The sequence below is a fragment of the Herpailurus yagouaroundi genome, unplaced genomic scaffold, assembly GCF_014898765.1.
Source record: "Herpailurus yagouaroundi ecotype Mexico unplaced genomic scaffold, PumYag 162, whole genome shotgun sequence".
NCBI lineage: Eukaryota > Metazoa > Chordata > Mammalia > Carnivora > Felidae > Herpailurus > Herpailurus yagouaroundi.
Window position 1 is genome coordinate 68,688,201 of NW_024412403.1, and position 18,329 is coordinate 68,706,529.

Sequence of the window (18,329 nt, forward strand, 5' to 3'; positions counted from 1 at the left end):
ACAAAGGCCTTTGTTCGTTAAGAATTTGGGACTGCTAAGAGACGTTTCTAAAAAAGACATTACTGTGGAATCCTGGGTGGCTCAGTGGGTTGAGCATCCGATTTTGGCCCAGGTCAACTCAGGCCCCGCATCAGAGCCTCCCTCACTCTCTCTCAAAAATAAAGGTAAAAAACAAAACAAAAAACATTACTGGTAGTGTGGGGGTAAGGGCTGTATAAAGCGTTCAGGTGTGGAAATGCTTGGTTTTATAAAAATAGGCAAATTGAAGAAATAGTAAGCATACATGTGAATTCCTCACGTAGACTGAGAAATATGCTCACAGTCACTAAGACATAGTGTCCATTGATCACTAGGAGCTTAATTTTAATTGCATGTTTTTGATAAAAGCAATATATTCATTGAAAACGCTGGAAAAACAGTATTGAAATACTGGGTTTATCTAGGCAGTGTGATTTCGGAGTCTACAGTTCACAGTTCTGCAGGGATCACATTTCTTCTATCTCAAACGGATACTTTCTCAGACACAGAGAATGATAATGCAAAGGCCTCTGACACCCAGACTCCTTTACAAAAGCTTTCTTAAAGTCGCGTCGCGGAGGCGGCACCGCTTGAGGGAGAACCGGAAGCTTAGCCCGCACATTCCGCGCGTCACGCACGTCCCACACGCTCCGTGCGTCACGCAAGCCCTGCCCACACGCCCCGCGCGTCACGCACGGCCTGCTGGGTCCTCCCTCCAGCCCCGCCTGTCGCGTCCGCCAGTACCGCCCACCCCTTTCCTGTTGCGGAGTTTGGTGGCATTGAACGGGCCCGCGCGCTGTCACCGCCTGCGAGGCGCAGTCCGGTCGGCGGAGTAGGCGGCCATGGGGAGCCTGCGCAGCCTGCGCTGGGCGGCGGGTGAGACGCGGGTCGGGCTTGGGGAGATTGGGAAAATAGCGTGGCTGCTGGAGATTGAGGAATCCTGCAGCTTCCCCCAGGCCTGGTAACTGCTTGACTTCATCACGTACTCCCAAGTTCCTCAGAATCCTACCCAAAGTGATGGGAGAGAGCAAAAGCTGAGAGAGCAACTGTTAAGCAGATAGTTGGAGTTGGCCAGGAGTGACCCTGGTGCCTGGCCATCCGTCCACCCGGCTCCCACTAACTTAAAGAGCCCTTGCTCCCCGTTCTTTTATCGCCCCGCCCCATCCCCTGTCTCCTCTGAGCTCAGTTCTTAAGGCACCTGCCATCCCTAGAGACCCCCCCCCCCCCATTTGCTTTATTGATTCAGGTTTCCACCCTAACCTCTCCCGTCCATAACTCTACTTGAGTCTCTCACCATCTCAAGAGTTTATCTCTGCTCTCAGGGAAAACCTCGAGTCTCGGTTTCCTACCCACTTAGTGTCTGATGAGAAAGGGGATTTAAGGTTTCACAGAGTAATAGTAATTGTTTTTCTAAAATGGGAGATGCGTTTCTTTTAAACAGTTCTACAGTGAAGTACTTTGGATTTCTTGGGGGAAAGTGTTATGCAGAATCTGCAGTTTATTTTTCTAGTAGACATTTGTGTAATGGGTATTTGGAGTCAGAGCTTAATTTGTCTCCTTGGGGAACTACCAGAGCCTGGGGAACTACTTTGCTTAGTAGTAGCCGAGAAATCAGAAAGTTTGCCTCTTGACACTTTTCCAGGCACCAGGGCAAACCACTTTTGTTCACCTTTATGAGCTTTGGTAAGATGTGATGATTGATTTTTTTTTTCCTTGGTGGCAAATTACTAAAAAGCTGTCTATTTCAAATTTTAAAGGAAGAATCACCCCAAACTTGCCTATTGAAATAATGTACATTACAAATGTAAATGAAGAAATGTAAAAAAAGAAAAAAACAAAAAAAAAACCCTTTCTATGGCTTATTTTGTGTTCCAATGGAGAATGGACTGGAAAACATGTCTCAAGCTAGAGAATATTATACACTTCTTTTAAAATAAGCACTCCCTAGGGGCGCCTGGGTGGCGCAGTCGGTTAAGCGTCCGACTTCAGCCAGGTCACGATCTCGCGGTCCATGAGTTCGAGCCCCGCGTCAGGCTCTGGGCTGATGGCTCGGAGCCTGGAGCCTGTTTCCGATTCTGTGTCTCCCTCTCTTTCTGCCCCTCCCCCGTTCATGCTCTGTCTCTCTCTGTCCCAAAAATAAATTAAAACGTTGAAAAAAAAATTTTTTTAATAAAATAAACACTCCCTCCACTAAAAGAGATTGATTGCCTTAATTTGTTCAGCTTCGTTGAACTAATTTACCTAAAATCTTTTGTGTACACCCTGTTGACCTGTTAGCTGTTACAAGGTAAGTGAAAGAATAATTACTCTGTAAAAAAACTAAAATAGCTGAGTTAAAGAGACTTTGACTACATAGGAACGAAGACTAAAGGTTTATAAGTAGTTTATCTTCCTGTCTTGAAGATATATTTATGCATTATAAAGATTCAAAAGCCTCTCTGCAGACTTTTGATATTCAAGATCTTCAGTATTGGGCAATCAATCAAAACAAAATTCCTTGAGCTAAAAAGAACAACTTACTTTATTCCAGATAGATCCACTAAGAATGTTACATGAAGAACTCTTTCCAAAGGGTCTTTGAATGTCTGATGTTTTGTGAGCAACTCTAAGTGATCTGCCTTTTCACCCACTTGTGCCCATTTTATAGCTAAATACTCTGACATACATTATTTTACTTGATTGATTTCTTATAGTATCCTTCTTAGGTAAGTCTTATCATTCATTCTCCAATGTACAAGTGAATAAACATAGGTCAGATGGTTAAATGAGTTGTCCAAGATCATTTAGCCATAAAACGTTAGAACTGGGAGATGAGTAAGTGCCTTCTAATTCAGGAACTTGTGCTCTTTGCTTCATTCAAGCTGCTTATATAGGATATGTGTGTGCTGTATATGTGTTTGTCATGACTAACTGGGCCTCTCTCTCTTTTTTTTTTTTTTTAACGTTTATTCATTTTTGAGAGACAGAGAGACAGAGTGCAAGCAGGGGTGGGGCAGAGAGAGAGGGAGACACAGGATCTGAAACAAGATCCAGGCTCTGAGCTGTCAGCACAGAGACCGACACAGGACTCGAACTCATGAACTATGAGATCATGACCTGAGCTGAAGTCATACACTCAACCCACTGAGCCACCCAGGTGCCCCATCTCTCTCTCTTTTTTTTAAATGTTTGTTCATTTATTTTGAGAGAGCGCAAGCAGGGCAGGGTCAGAGAGAGGGGGAGAGAGAATCCCAAGCTGGCTCTGCATTCAGCACAGGGGCCCTAACGTGGGGCTTGATCTTATGACCAGGAGATCATGACCTGAACTGAAATCAAGAGTCAGACTGAGCCACCTAGGCGCCCCTAATTGGGTCTCTTTAACGTGAAATGGAAGTGTCATGAAATGCAGATTTACTTGGGAAATGGAAGCACACATTCATGTGCAAATGGATTTTCAGTAAGAAGACTGATTTATCAGGCAGCCTTAACCAAAGGAATGGCAGATCATATAGAAACATAATCTAGGCATGCTTCACTTACCCAGAATATTATTTGGAATAAGATACTCTAGGTGAGTGAAATTTCAAATAACCAAAGCTTAATCCTTTAAACGATGGACCTTTGTTTTTAAATGTTTTTGTTGGAAATCTTTGCTGTACTTTCTTAGCAAACAGAATATAGGTTTTTATGAGCTTGAATTTGTCATTTTGTGGGTGTAGCTGTAGATATAGGTCAGAGTTGTTAACTTGTGGTTCTTGGACCCCTTCTCAGATGAGAGGTCCTGTGAACCTCTGAAATTATATTCATGTTTTTATGACTATATACCTGTTTGGGGAAGAGAGGATCTGTATCTCGCATCCATTCCTTAGAGCAATCTGTGCTCTTTAAGTTAAAAGGCACTGATAAAATGATTTGGAACTAAATGACTACTGAACTATACTCCTGTAGGTTCCATGGCGGTAAAGACTAAATTGTGTTTACTAATCCTCAGCATTTATCAATGTCCAGCTCATAGTAGACAGGCAGTTGATATTCTTTGAATAATTATTTTTAGCTTTTTTAAAAATTAAAAACTTAAAATTAACAATTATTAATTTCTGCAGAATAATTATTAGGTCAAAGGAATGGAATGGCCTTACAAGAATGTTTCTTCACACCTTCAGAAAAATTTTGTTGTCCTACACTTCTTTGACTTTTCAACAGATTTTAAAATGATTTTATCATTATCATTGTTATACCAATACAGTGGACCATGGAGCCTCCTTGTCAGTTTAACTGACATTCTGCAGCATTAGAATCAAGAGATAACTTAGAGGTCATGAAGTGTAGCCCCCTAATTTTACAGATGAGGAAAGTTAAGGCCTCAGAAGGAAACTGAGTTGACCCCAGAAAAGTCATACAGGTGCAAAGCTGGGACATAACCAATATCTCCTGGCTCCCATTCCGATTTCATTTCCAGTACATTCTGCGCCTTCATTGTTCGTTTTGTTTGTTCTTGCTAACCAACCCTAAATGAATACATGCCCATTTTTAGTGCTCTTTGGCTTTGCTTATCACACACTCCAGGTGTTGCCAACAGGTTTTTATTGAGCACACATTATATGCCCTGTACACTCTGAAAACTCTAAAGTGAGTGGACTCCCTCTCTTGGTAGGGCTGCAGTTTATTACAATGAACAAATACACCTATATAATACATCTGGAGAGCTTATGTAGTACGGTATATATTAAGTTCTAGACTGCAGAAAAGATTTTAAGTGCTGCCATGGTGTCATGGAGCCAGTTCCTATTGGTTTTGTGCACATTGCTTCCCAATTTCACAATTAGTCATGTTACATTGATAGCTTGAAATCTGCTGTGGTCAGGGTTATTGGCAAACACTACAAATCAGGGATTTTCTCCACTGACCTCCCCCCATGACCCAGCATACCACTGGCTTTAAGAAAGGAATAGATGTATAGGTTAAGATTATCTACTGAAGGCTCCATTGAAACCGAACGGGAGACAGACAAGAGCAAAGATAGGAGCAGTAATGAGTCTGGAGAGGTTGTGGGAGGAGAAAGGGTAGTAAGAAGAAAGGATTACCTTGGATTTCAGTCAGGAAGTAATGGGGAAAGGTATGGCCTTTTGAGTGTTTTGAACTACATGCATTTGGGCAGAAAGGAAGCCTTTATGCGGAAGTTCCCAAAGAAGCATTTTTGGAAAATTACATTGGCTGCTACATACGTGAATAGCTACTGCTTGTGAAGATATTACAGAAATCTATGTGTGAGGTGATGATGAAAATGATAAAAAATAAGTGAATATATATATATATGAAGTGTTTTGAAGAAATTAGTATAGCTCTGTGAAACAGGATAATTTAAGGAAGACTGAAGTTTTGTCCGGGGGGGGGGGGGTTAATAATTTTTTTTTTAATGTTTGTTTGAAAGGAGGGAGGACAGAGGATCCCAAGCAGCCTCCATGCTAACAGCAGCAAGCCCGATGCGGGGCTCAAATTCACAAATGGTGAGATCATGACCTAAGCTGAAGTCTGCTCAATCAACTGAGCCACGCAGGCGCCCCAAAACTGAAGTTTTTGAGTGTGGAGGACTGTAGGAGTGTTGCGCCATTGTCAGAAATAAAGTTAAGAAGGGATACTCCTGTGGCAGAGAGGGTCATGAATTATTGAGTGGTAGGTGACATTGAGTTATAGGTAAATGTGGGATCTCCCAGTCAAAGACTAGGGGACAAAGGAGGGAGGCCTCCCTGAGACAGACAAATGCAGGAGAGAGGCAAAGACCGAATCTTGGAGGCCTGACATAGTATAAGTAATAGGAAGTGGTAAAGAGGACATTAAAGAAGGTACATCATAGAGGTCAGAGATGAAGGGAGAGAATATAACAGTATATATAAGGTAAGAAGGGTCAGAGGTCTTGTAGAAGGCTGAGATTAGTAGAGTCAAATGGCCACAAAGATGGGAAGAATAGAATCAAATGAGCTAATGGTGAGATTCTAAAAACATTCATGGGACCAGAGGGAAATCACTAATGTTAGAGCAATTTTAGTAAAATGAGCAGGGGAAGAAACATTATAGTAAAATGTGTGGGTGGTGAGACCAAGGTGGTAAATTAAATATGCCAGTTATTCAGTCATTTGAACTATGAAAGGAAGGAGATTAGTTTTTTATTTATAGGAACTGTTGAGAACAAGTGATTGTTTTGTCTAAGATAGTGTACCCTCAGTGCCACTGTGGTATAATGAGACCAGAGTTCTCATCAGCTACCAGTAAAGTGTAAATCAGTTCTGCCTTTCTGGAAAGCAGTTGTTCTGGTCTTAAAAGGGTTCCTATTCTCTAACCCTGCACTACCAGGATTCTACATAAGAAAATAATCAGAAATGCCATCAAAGATTTGTGTAGAAAACTGCTCATTTTTGTAATAGTGAAATTGGGAAACAAATCCGGCCAACGGAATGATTGAATTCAGGTTATATCCATGGGTTGGATGTTATATAGCCACCAAAGGTATTTTTTAATTAATCTCTTGGAAAAGTGTTTTGACATATGCAAGATATAGTATTTGATTATGAAAATTGTATATGTTATATATAAACATAGGAAGATGCCTGGGAAGAAATACACCAGTTGTTATCCCTGGAAGATGTGATTTTAGGTGTTTTTATTTTTTCATCATACTTTTTTTTAAGCTTCCAAATTTTCTATAATGAGCAAGTGTTACTTCTCTAAAGTTTATTTCTTTTAAAGCAGGGAGACATTTGGCAGGAAAAGGGCAGAGGGAAGAATCTAGAGGTGGTGAGATAAGTTTGGGACAACATGTCTCAGTAAGAGGGATCACAGATGGAATGCTTCACTAGTTTAGAGTGAAGGAAGGCCTAGTGTTCTTATAGGCCTGCAGAGAAGGACAAAAAAACAGATGGAGAAGTAGGGAATCTGTTTCTGTCACAAAGTGGATTTAGGTCAACAGCTAAGACCAAGAGATTTTCAAATAGCCATTATTGGGTAGATGGGAGGATACCAAATTATGGCCCCATCTCACTAAAGTTTGGCCACCAGATACATAGAATTGTAAAGAGTTTTTTCCTGTAGTTTCCTCCCCACTTAAAAACTGGCCAGGTTTCAAAAACACCAAAAAACAAACAAACAAAAAAACTGGCCCATTTCCAAAGGCTTATTTATAAATCTGTTTTTGAACTCTAAAATTTTTTTCCCATAGAAGCAATGTTACAAAGGGTGACTAGGGTTCTAGTCAGCCCACCAAAGTTCATAATGTCGATCTCTCTTGCCATTTTTCCTCCCTAGTATTTTTCACATCTCTTAGGTACTCTCCATTAGGACGTATAGCTGTCTTATTTCTTCACACAAACCACTTGAACTACAGTGTTGTGACATAACCTAAAAGGAAGGTCCCATATGTATGTCTTCCTACTCCTGCTTCCTTTGCCCCTACTTTTTCCTCACCCCTGGCCTGTCCTGCATTCTGCACTCAGATTTACTGTATAAAATCACCATTGTTACTGTTGTTTTCCTGCTGAAAGCTTTTCTGCCTATTTCCCAAATCCTTTTGGGCGTTTGGCAAACAAAAGGACTCTCACTGTGGGGGAGCATGGATAGGCACAGTATCCAGAGCCAGAATGAGTTAAGCCCGTGACATCACTTAAATTCCAAGCCCTAGAACATCAGCATGGACCTCATTAAGAAGGCAGGTAGGTTTGCGAGCGATGGGAGCCTGGAAGGGAGATTCCGAAGTCTATGTCGCATACTTTTGTAAAATCTGAAAGCTGGGCATATAACTCTACAGGGATTCCAGACTTCTGATGTAATGAGTTACATATTACTGATGTGCAGAAGTCAGAAGTAAATCAGAGCTTCTTTTCAGCAAATTAGCTGTTGAAAAGAGGAATTTTGAACTCTGCCAGAGTTAGGTATTAAGCTCTGGAGGTGCCCTGGTCATCCATGTAACCTGTGTTCGACAGGGACTCTGGCTGATTGTGTTGAAGAACAGCGATTCTCAAACGTGGTAGCACATTAGAATCACATAGAGAATTTAAAAAAATATTGATGCCAGAGTCCTGCTCCCAGACACTGGGATTTCATTGGATGGCTCTGCATTTTTTTTTAAAGCTACTCTGGTGATTGTTGAATGCAAAATTTGAAATTCACTTTTGTAGAGCATGGCTTCTTAAACTTCAGTATGCATAAGCATGACTTAGAGGGCTTATTAAAACATTTTTCTAGGCCATACTCCAGGAGATTCTGAAGGTTTGGGGTGAGGTCTGCGAATTTGTTCTACTATGAAGCTCCTAGCTGAGGCTGAGTAAATAGTACTGTTTTATACTTTAGAATATGTGGTATTCATTTCCATGTGTTTGGCACACAGTAAGTACTCATCAACTGTTGAATGAATGTGGGTATCTGTTTGCTTCTTGAAATTTAATGTTCATATGAATCGCTTGGAATATCTCATTAAAAATGCAGGCTCCCTGGGGCGCCTGGGTGGCTCAATCGGTTAAGCGTCCGACTTCGCTCAGGTCATGATCTCGCGGTCCGTGAGTTCGAGCCCCGCGTCGGGCTCTGTGCTGACTGCTCAGAGCCTGGAGCCTGTTTCAGATTCTGTGTCTCCCTCTCTCTCTGACCCTCCCCTGTTCATGCTCTGTCTCTCTGTCTCAAAAATAAATAAACATTAAAAAAAAAAATTAAAAAGAAATTAAAAAAAATGCAGGCTCCCACGGGCACCTGGGTGGTTCAGACAGTTGAGCGTCTGACTCTTGATTTTCTCTCTTTCTGTCTCTGCTCCTCTACCCTGCCTGCACGCAAGCACGCTCTCTCTCTCTCTCTCTCTCTCTCTCTCTCTTAAAAAAAAAAAAAATACTGACTCAGATTCTGTAAGTCTGGGTAGGAGCTGAGAATTTGCATTTATTCTAACAGGTTCCCAGGCGATGTCAACTATTCTTGAAAATAGCAAGGTGTGACAGGATATATACCAACATGTATAATTTTCTCATCTCATTCCCATCAGCGTACATTAGTCACATGACCTTCATCTACACATTTTAAGTCTATCCTGAATTGGGCACATTTCCTACTCCATTCCTTTCTTTCTCTGTCCCATTCCAAAAGCATATTGGAGTGCAAGTGAGAATGACATTTTTATAGAGATAACATCAAATTTTTGCTACTTTTAAAAATATTAAATATCAAGTAAATATAAAATATTCATAAAACCCATATAGAGTAAAAACAAGATATAATTAATACCCAAGTACCCATGTTTTAAGAAACATTTTTATTTTGGAATAATTTTAATTTACAGAAAAGTTGCAGAGATAGTTCTGTATACCTCTCACCCAGTTGCCCCTAATTTTAACATCTTCCATAACTATACTACATATGTCAAAACTGAGAAATTAGCATTGGTATATTACTATCAACTAAAGGACAGACTTTATTCGGGTCTCACCAGCTATTCTATTGATGTCCCATTTTCTGTTCCAGGATGCCACAACATGACATACTTGTCAATGTCTCCTTAGTCTCTTCTGGACTGTGACAGTTTCACATTCTTTGGTTTTCATGATCTTGATAGTTTTGAAGAAGACTGGTCAGGTATTTCGTAGAATATGTCTCAATTTGGGTTTGTTTGATGCTCACTTAGGGTGAGAGTAGGGTTATGGGTTTGAGGAAAGAATAACTAGCAGAGGTCAAGTGCCCTTTTTGTTACATCATATTAGACGATACCCACATGATTTACGATTTTAACCTTGACCAGTTTGTTTCTTCCTTGTAAAGTTACTGTTTTTCCCTTCCCATTCTCTGTTCTTTGGAAACAAGTCACCAAGTCCAACTCACACTTTTCCACAAGGAGAAAGGAATCCCAGAGGGAAGAATATCTACATGTATTTGGGATTTTTCTGTAAGGAAGATTTGTCCCTTCTCCCTTGTTTATTATTCAGCTATTTTTTATATCCATATGGATGCATATATTTTATACCTTAAGTTATATAATCTATTACTACATTATTTTGTTGTTCAAATTATTCCAGGTTAGGTTCTATCCGATCAGCTCCTGTGTCCCTTTACATGCCCCGATCTAAAAACATCCTTGTGTTTTTTGAATACTTCCTTATTTTCTGGCACTGCAGGGTATTCCAGCCTAGAGTCAACCATTCTTCTCCAAGGAGCCCTAGTTCCTTTGACTGGATAATGATATTTAGAAATCCAGATCTGGGCACTGAGTGTGCTTGTTCCTACTGAAGTATCACTGATTCCATGCCCTCCTACCAGGTAGAGCTAGGAAATACATGTATGTATAGTAACCCATGTGTATACACAGACACTTAGGATTTTTTTTAATGTTTATTTATTTTGAGAGAGCCTGCATTCTTGAGTGGGGGAGGGGCAGAGAGAGAATTCTAAGCAGAATCCAAGCTGTCAGTGCAGAGCCCGACATGGGGCTCGATCCCACAAACCATGAGATCATGACCTCAGCTGAAATCAAGAGCTGAGTGTTCAACCAACTAAGCCACCTAGGTGCCCCTGTGTTTATATCTTTTGTCTATTATCTCTCTATATACATAAAAATATATGTGAAACATAAATATATTTATATACTTCAATAAATATCTGTATAAACCTGTAGGAGTTAATACTGAATTCTCTGACTGATCCAGCACCACATTCATTCTAGCCTTCTACCCTTGCTTTTGGAACTTCTTTCTCTGGATTCTTATTATGTACCATTTATTTACTTACTTATTTATAAAGTTTATTTATTGTGAGGGGGGGGAGGGACAGAGAGAGAAGGAGAGAGAATCCCAAGCAGGCTCCATGTTATCAGCATAGAGCCCGATGCGGGGCTCAAACTCACAAACGGTGAGATCATGACCTGAGCCAAAATCAAGTCAGATGCTTAACCAACTGAGCCACCCAGGCACCCCCATTACCTACCATTTATTTACTTATTTGTTCAATCCTACTATACTTGTAAAGTAGTTTCAGGATTATTAATCCATGCTCCTGTAAGAAACAAATTTGCCAACTAGAGTACAGTGTTTATGTATAGTTCTTTTTATCTTTGGTACAGTTTCCAGCCACAACAATGTTTTCCAAAGTTACTCATGTCAGCTTCTTTTTCCCCCACCTTGAAGGTTGTGAAGTTAGGTCATGTCATACATTTCTAATAGTTTGGCGCATTTGTCACAGCCTGAATTCCATCCTTGGATTCTCCCAACATCCTGGTTGATGTTTTAAAATTTGCATGTGTTAAAAGCTCTTTGTGATGTATAGTTTTATGGATTTTGACAAATGCCATGATTTTATTTTTAAGCAGATGATTAGCAGACTTCATAGTTAGCAACATACTTGCAACACGCTTAGCAACTGATTTTCATACAGGTTATAAGACACTAAATTAGATATCTTCTAAAAGTCTCTTCCTCTCCCAGCACTCATTGAACCTCCATTTATCATGTCTAATGTCACATCACTGATGATTCACTCCAGGAGTGTCTTGAAAGATTCTGAGAAAAAAGGATCCCTACCTCTCTGCACTGTCTATCATGAGGTTGGAAAGGCATTTTATGGAAAGGAGGGGAAAACGAGGCGAAAGCCAGTACTTGAACCAGCCTCATCCCAGCTAACCAACTATAGCTTCCAGCTCCTAGTAAAACCTCTGAGGTACTAGTTTTCAAATTGTGAGCCCCCAGAATAACAGTAGCAGCATCACTTGGGAAATTGTTAGAAATGGGAATTCTCAGACCTCTCATACTGAATCAAAAACTCTGAAACTGGGGTCCAGTAATCTGTTATAAGTCCTCTGGGTGATTCTGATGCATACTAAAGTTTGAGAACCTCCACTCTAGGTTAACCAGCCATTTGTCAGTCACATCCTCAGAGGCGGCAGGGAGGATTCATCTCGACTTCCTGCTAGGGCCCCAGGGATGCAGAACTGGTCAGCCAGGGGCAGGCTGCAAGTGCAACCAGAGGGTTAAAGGGCCGTTTTTCTTTTGGTTTGTATGTTTGTTTTTAATTGTAATTCACCAGAGGATGGAAAATTTCTGGCTTGGATGTCTGTAGGGCAATATATTTTATCTCTTTGAGACAGAAAAGGAAGAAAAGACATCTTAATGATACTAAAACTTTTTTATGCTTTTGTTTTTTGTAATTGCAGAATAACAAATCACATAAGTACTTCATAATTTTCTTTAGTGATTTCAGTTTTAATTTTTTTACATTTGTTATTTCTAATGTGTAAAATATCATATTTGCATATGTTTTGAACAGCATTTATACTTTAGAGAGGTAAAAATTACTGGCATCCAGTATGAAGTTGTAGTAAGAAAAAGCTGGCAGATATTTTCTGATCCAGGTAAACTTCTCATGCCTTCAAGTGACTTTTTCACCACCAGCTCCACTTCAAATCTTACTCCCCTTACTCCATTCCAGCCACACTGGCCTCCTCGTTGTGGTTCCTAGGACCACTGTAGGGCCTTTGCTCTTAAATTGTTTCTGTTTGGAATATCCTGCCACTTGATATCTGCATAGCTAGCTCCCTTACTTCCCTCAAAAGTGGCATTCTCAAAGAGAGCTTACCTTAGTAGTCTATCTAAAATCTCACACACTCCATTCCAAGCACATAAGCGCCTCACTTTATGTCCTGTCCCCAGTGTTCATTTTTTTCTCTCTTGGCATTTATTGTCTAACAATGTATGTGCATATACTTTCTCTCCAGTAGAATGCGAGTTTTATTAGCATCGATTTTTTTTATCTCTTTTATATGTTGTCTATAACAATGCCTGATACATAGTAGGTACTCAGTTATTATTTGTTGAATGAGTATCTCCAAACATGGATTTATCTGACTGGTAGTAAGTAGGTGTACCTGTTATCATTTTTTGCCTTATCGTCATTACCCAAACTAAGCTGAGAGTTACCTTGTCTTCTATTCTGCTAAACTGCCTCTGTTCTAATTAAGAGGGATGGGGAAGAGCAATACCTAAGGAAATAATTTGTTTCCTGTGGACCTTGTAGCTCACTGCCAGTTAACCTTGTTCCTCTCTGTCTCAGTGCCTTCCAGAAGGGAATGGGGCAGGATGCTGTGAGATGGGGCCTTGCAGGTCACATTAAACAAGGGGTCCTCTGGGGAAGATGAAAAAGTCCTGGAGATGGATGTTGGTGATGGTAACACAACGGTGTGAATGTACTTAATGCCACAGAACTGTACACTTAAAAGTGGTAAAAATAGTAAACTTTTATTATGTATATTTTAGCACAGTTTTTTTATTTTTAAAACCCCAAACACAGTGGGCCTGAAAGTGTAGTTTCAAATCAGCAGTAGCACCTTCACCTAAGAACTTGTAAGAAATGCAGATTCCCAGCCTCCACCCCAGAACTGTTGATTTGGAAACTGAAGGTACGTGTCCCCAGTGCTTTGTGTTTAAACAAGCCATTCAGGTAGTTCTGGTGCACACTGAGGTTTGAGAATCACAGCATTATGTAATTTTGTTTTAATCCCGAGAGCTATGAAAAACTATTGAAAAGTTTTATAGAATATTTTCATTCATAAAATTAGCATAAAATGGTCAGAAATTCTGACCACTTTAGGGGTAAAATTGAAAAGTGCTATGGAAATGTTTTGAAAATTATTGTTTTAAGTAGTACTTCAAAAAAAAACCTTAAAATTTAGAGTGCCTGCTATATTTCAAGCATCTTGCCAAATGCTGTCACATTTGTTTTTCCATTTGCAATAAATACTACATTATCCACATTTAAAATGAGGAAAGATGTGGAAATCAATTATACTGTAATTTATCTACTTTCCTTATGGTGCACACTTACTGCCACTAGGTGGCACTGGTGGGGTGGTTACCCAGACCTGGGCAAGGCCTTCTGGGATTACAGAATTAGAAAATGAAAAAATGCATACCCTTATGAAAGAAATTAGCAAATAACCACAAATCTTTACATAAACATAGGTCCCAATTTCTGGTACATAAGAGGACCTCTGAAAATCCACTCCTATATATAAAAACTATGAAAACACCACCAAAAATTCTTAAGATCAACTTTTTCAGAACTCTAGAAAATAACCAGAGGCTTGTGGTAGTCTGAGTAGTATTTATCCAAGAAAAATGACTTAATCATGGTAAGAATAGCAAGCTTTATAATAGTTTTAACAGTTTCCTTTGTCCTGTCAGCTTCACAGTGGCCTTGAAAACCAGTAGCCTGTCAATCACAGTAGCTAATGAAAACCAGGAGTTCTAGCAGGCACTGAAGAAGGCAGAATGGATTTGGAGCGCCCTAAAATCCACAACCCCTGAGAATTGTTACTCTTGGCTTGTCTGGAACTTCCCTGGAAACACCCATTCACTGGGCTTGCCTTTTTTTCACCCAACTCAGCTAATTCAGTGGGAACAGTTTCTCCCTCACCCACCCTAGAGCATGCTGCAACAGGCACACAGAGCCCTTTAGCAAAGTCTGGCAAACTTCTTGGTAGCAGGCATTTAAGGATGTCTGTTCAGCGATTAGGTGGCCACTAAGCTAACACAGAACATAGATAGAATACAAGGGAATATAGATTAGTGGAATTGAATTGAGAGTCTACTAATAAACCCTCACATTTATGCTCAATTTTTTCTATATTGTGCCAAAATAATTCAACAGGGGAACGAATGCTTTTTTCAACCAATGATGCTGGGAAAACTGGATATTCATTCACCTGCAAAAGAATGGAGTTGGATCCCTTCCACACACAGCATACGTGTATTAACTCCAAATGGATCAGGCCTAAATGTTAAAACTTAAAACGATAACATTCTTAGACAACAGCGTAGGAGTAAGCTTTTGTGACCTTTATATGACACCAAAGTCTCAAGCAACAAAAGAAAAAAAAAAAGGATAAGTTGGACTTCATCAAAATTTGAAACTTCTGTATTAAAAGGACATCATCAGGATGGTGAAAAGACAACCCACGAAATGGAGGAAAATATTTGCAAGTCATACATCAGACAACACAACTCAATAATAAAAATACAACCCAATTAAGAAATGAGCAAAGAAGCTGAATAAACATTTCCCCAAGGACATATACAACTAGCCAACAAGCAAGTCAAGAGATTCTCATCGTCATTACCCAGTAGAGAAATACAAATCAAAATCACAACGAGATGCCACTTCACACCCACTAAGATGGCTTTTATTAAAAAACATAAATGTGGACTAGGAGGTGGAGAAATTGGAACCCTCAAACATTGCTGATGGAAATGTAAAATGTGACCACTTGGAAAACAGTTCCTCAAACGATTAAACAGAGTTACCGTATGACCCAGCAATTTCACCTTAGTATATGCCCCAAAGAAATGAAAATGTGTGTTCAAAAAGTGCATAATTTTCCATGTCAGCATTCTTCATAATAGCCAAAAAGTGGAAACCACTTAAATGTCCATTGACTATAAACAAAGTCTAGGGTATCCATACAATGGAATAAAATTTGTCCGTAAAAAAAAAAAAAAAAAAACAACAATAAATACTACAGCATGGATGATGAACCTTGAAAACATGCTGAGTGAAAGAAGCCATTCATAAAAGGCCACATGTTACATGATTCTATTTATAAAAAACATCAAAAATTTTCCATATTTCCAGAATATGCAAATCCATAGAGATGGAAAGTAGATTAGTGGTTTCCAAGGGTTAGAAGGAGGAAGAAACAGAGTGACTTAATGGATCTGGCATTTCTTTCTAGGATGATGAAAATTTTCTAGAATTAGATGGTAGTGATCAGTACACAACTTTGTGAATAAGCTAAAAACCATGATACTGTACACTTTAAAAGGATTAGTTTTATGATAATGGAGTTATGTATCAAGTGTTATTTTAAAAATCTTTACACAAATAAACATATACCCATTTAAGTCTATAGTAATATCTTTTAAATTGTTACTTTTTTTTTTTTAATGTTTATTTATTTTGGGGGAGAGAGGGAGAGAATCCCAAGCAGGCTCCATGCTGTGAGTGTGGAGCCTGATGCAGGGCTCATTCTCACAAATCACGAGATCATGACCTGAGCTGAACCAAGAGTTGGATGCTTAACTGTTGGTCTCAGCTAAGGTCATGATTTCACGGTTTGTGAGTCTGAGCCCTGAGTCAGGCTCTGCACTGACAGTGTGGAATCTGCTTGGGACTATCTCTCCCTCCTTCTGCCCTTCCCTAGCTTGCTCTATCTTTCTCTCTTTCTCAAAAATAAATAAATAGGGGCGGCCTGGGTGGCTCAGTCAGTTAAGCATCCAACTTTGGCTCAGGTCATGATCTCGTAGGTCGTGGGTTGAAGCCACGTGCCAGGTTCTATGCTGACAGCTCAGAGCATGGAGGCTGTTTTGGATTCTGTGTCTCGCTCTCTCTCTGCCTCTCCCCCGCTTGTGCTCTCTCTCTTTCTCTGTCTCTTTCTCTCTCAAAAATAAATACACATTAAAAAAATTTTAAAGATTTTTAAACATAATAATAAACTTTTTAAAGTTTTTTTAACGTAAGAGAAAAAAATAAATCGTGGTTCTAGTCAGCTTTGGGGAAAAAAAAAACGTATTTTACTCCTATTCCCTCTCTTGCCTCCCCCTTATTGCTCCAACTCTGAAGCTACAAAGACATCCAAGTAGGAGTTTGGAGCTACAAAGGTACAGACAGACTGTCTACTAACAAATAGATCTTAAAAACTACTTGAACTTTCCTATGAGCTTTTATCCACAAAGCTGTGAGGGAACATTTTGGTTGCATTAAAGACAAGTTTTAGGCATTACTTTTTTTGTCACCCAGAGCATCACAGAGTGCCAGGATACTAGTAAATTTATCACTGATGTCTTTCCAACTTTCTTTTCTGTTCCATTGTACTTCATAGTGCTCCCCTTTTTCCATGTTCTAGGACCCTAGGGGTCTTCTGATTCTGAATCCTATCAGCCCTGGTCTCTCTTGTACTGTGACCCCCATACTCAGAATCACTCCCCTTTCTTCTCTCACTCATCAAAAGTATTTCTGGCTTTTTCTGCTTTGAATTCTGATTTATTTATGGGGCACCTGGGTGGCTCAGTCGGTTAAGCGTCTGACTTCAGCTCAGGTCATGATCTCACAGTTCATGAGTTCGAGCCCCGCGTCAGGCTCTGTGCTGACATCTCGGATCTTGGAGCCTGCTTCGGATTCTGTGTCTCCCTCTCTCTTTGCCCCTCCACTGCTCATGCTCTGTCTCTCAAAAATAAATAAAAACACTAAAAAAAAAAAAAAAAAAAAAAAAAAAAGAAAGAATTCTGATTGATTATGATTGATTTAAAAATTTCATGTTAAGGGGCGCCTGGGTGGCGCAGTCGGTTAAGCGTCCGACTTCAGCCAGGTCATGATCTCGTGGTCCGTGAGTTCGAGCCCCGCGTCAGGCTCTGGGCTGATGGCTGGGAGCCTGGAGCCTGTTTCCGATTCTGTGTCTCCCTCTCTCTGACCCTCCCCCGTTCATGCTCTGTCTCTCTCTGTCCCAAAAAATAAATAAATTAAAAAAAAAATTCATGTTAAGGCTAAAGGTGAAAATGGCTAACCAAAACTAAATTTTTAGGCATACATTTGTTTTAGGAATGAATGTATTTTCTAGTTTTGTTAACTGAGAAGGCATGGAAACAATGACAAACCCAGTAATACTTCCTCTTTAAAAACCATAGCACCCTGAAGGAATGTCTGATTCTAAATCAGAGACAGGAAGCATTCAAAACAAATCTGGAGCATCATGTCCGAAAGTAGGGAAGCTATCAATGATTACTGAGCACATGTTGAAAGTACTCAGGAGCCAATTTGGAAGGGTCCCTAGTGGCTAAAAATGGGAATATCTGAGCATCAAAAAGAAAAATGACTGAAATGGGCTGGAGTACATAATGTGTTAAAATGCAAGCGTTCCTTATGTTATTTTTAAACAAAAGGTCGCCTGTGGAGGCTGCAAGGAAAACAGTTCATCAATTTGAAACTGGCAAATGGAAAGAATCAAGCATTCATTCCACATTTCCTGTGGACTTTTACCTTAGAATAATCCAGTAATTCATGTAGAATATGACCGTTTTATATTCTATAATGAAACAATAGATCTAGGTAACAATCATCAATGTCTGATAAAAACATTAAATGAAAGATTGATGGAGAACTTTATAAGGGATGAGTCAGACTGATAGCATCTACTGATAAATCTTAACAAAATAAAATTGATATATGCCTCTTGATAAGATACAGTAGGAAGAACACAGTACCACCTATGGCATATTATTCCTAAAAATTCTAACTTAAATCTGATGAAGCCTCAAAAATCTGTTTACGAG

At 39.7% G+C, this 18,329-nt stretch overlaps 1 protein-coding gene across 1 annotated transcript in view; it reads left to right on the forward strand.

The window, feature by feature from the left end:
- The first annotated feature begins 711 nt into the window (after positions 1-711).
- FAM162A (family with sequence similarity 162 member A) overlaps positions 712-18,329 on the forward strand; it is a 28,242-nt gene continuing 10,624 nt past the window's right edge. The window contains exon 1 of the mRNA XM_040484684.1: positions 712-894. Within this exon, the coding sequence (XP_040340618.1) occupies positions 861-894 (34 nt within the window). The 5' untranslated portion in view covers positions 712-860. The remainder of the gene's footprint in view (positions 895-18,329) is intronic.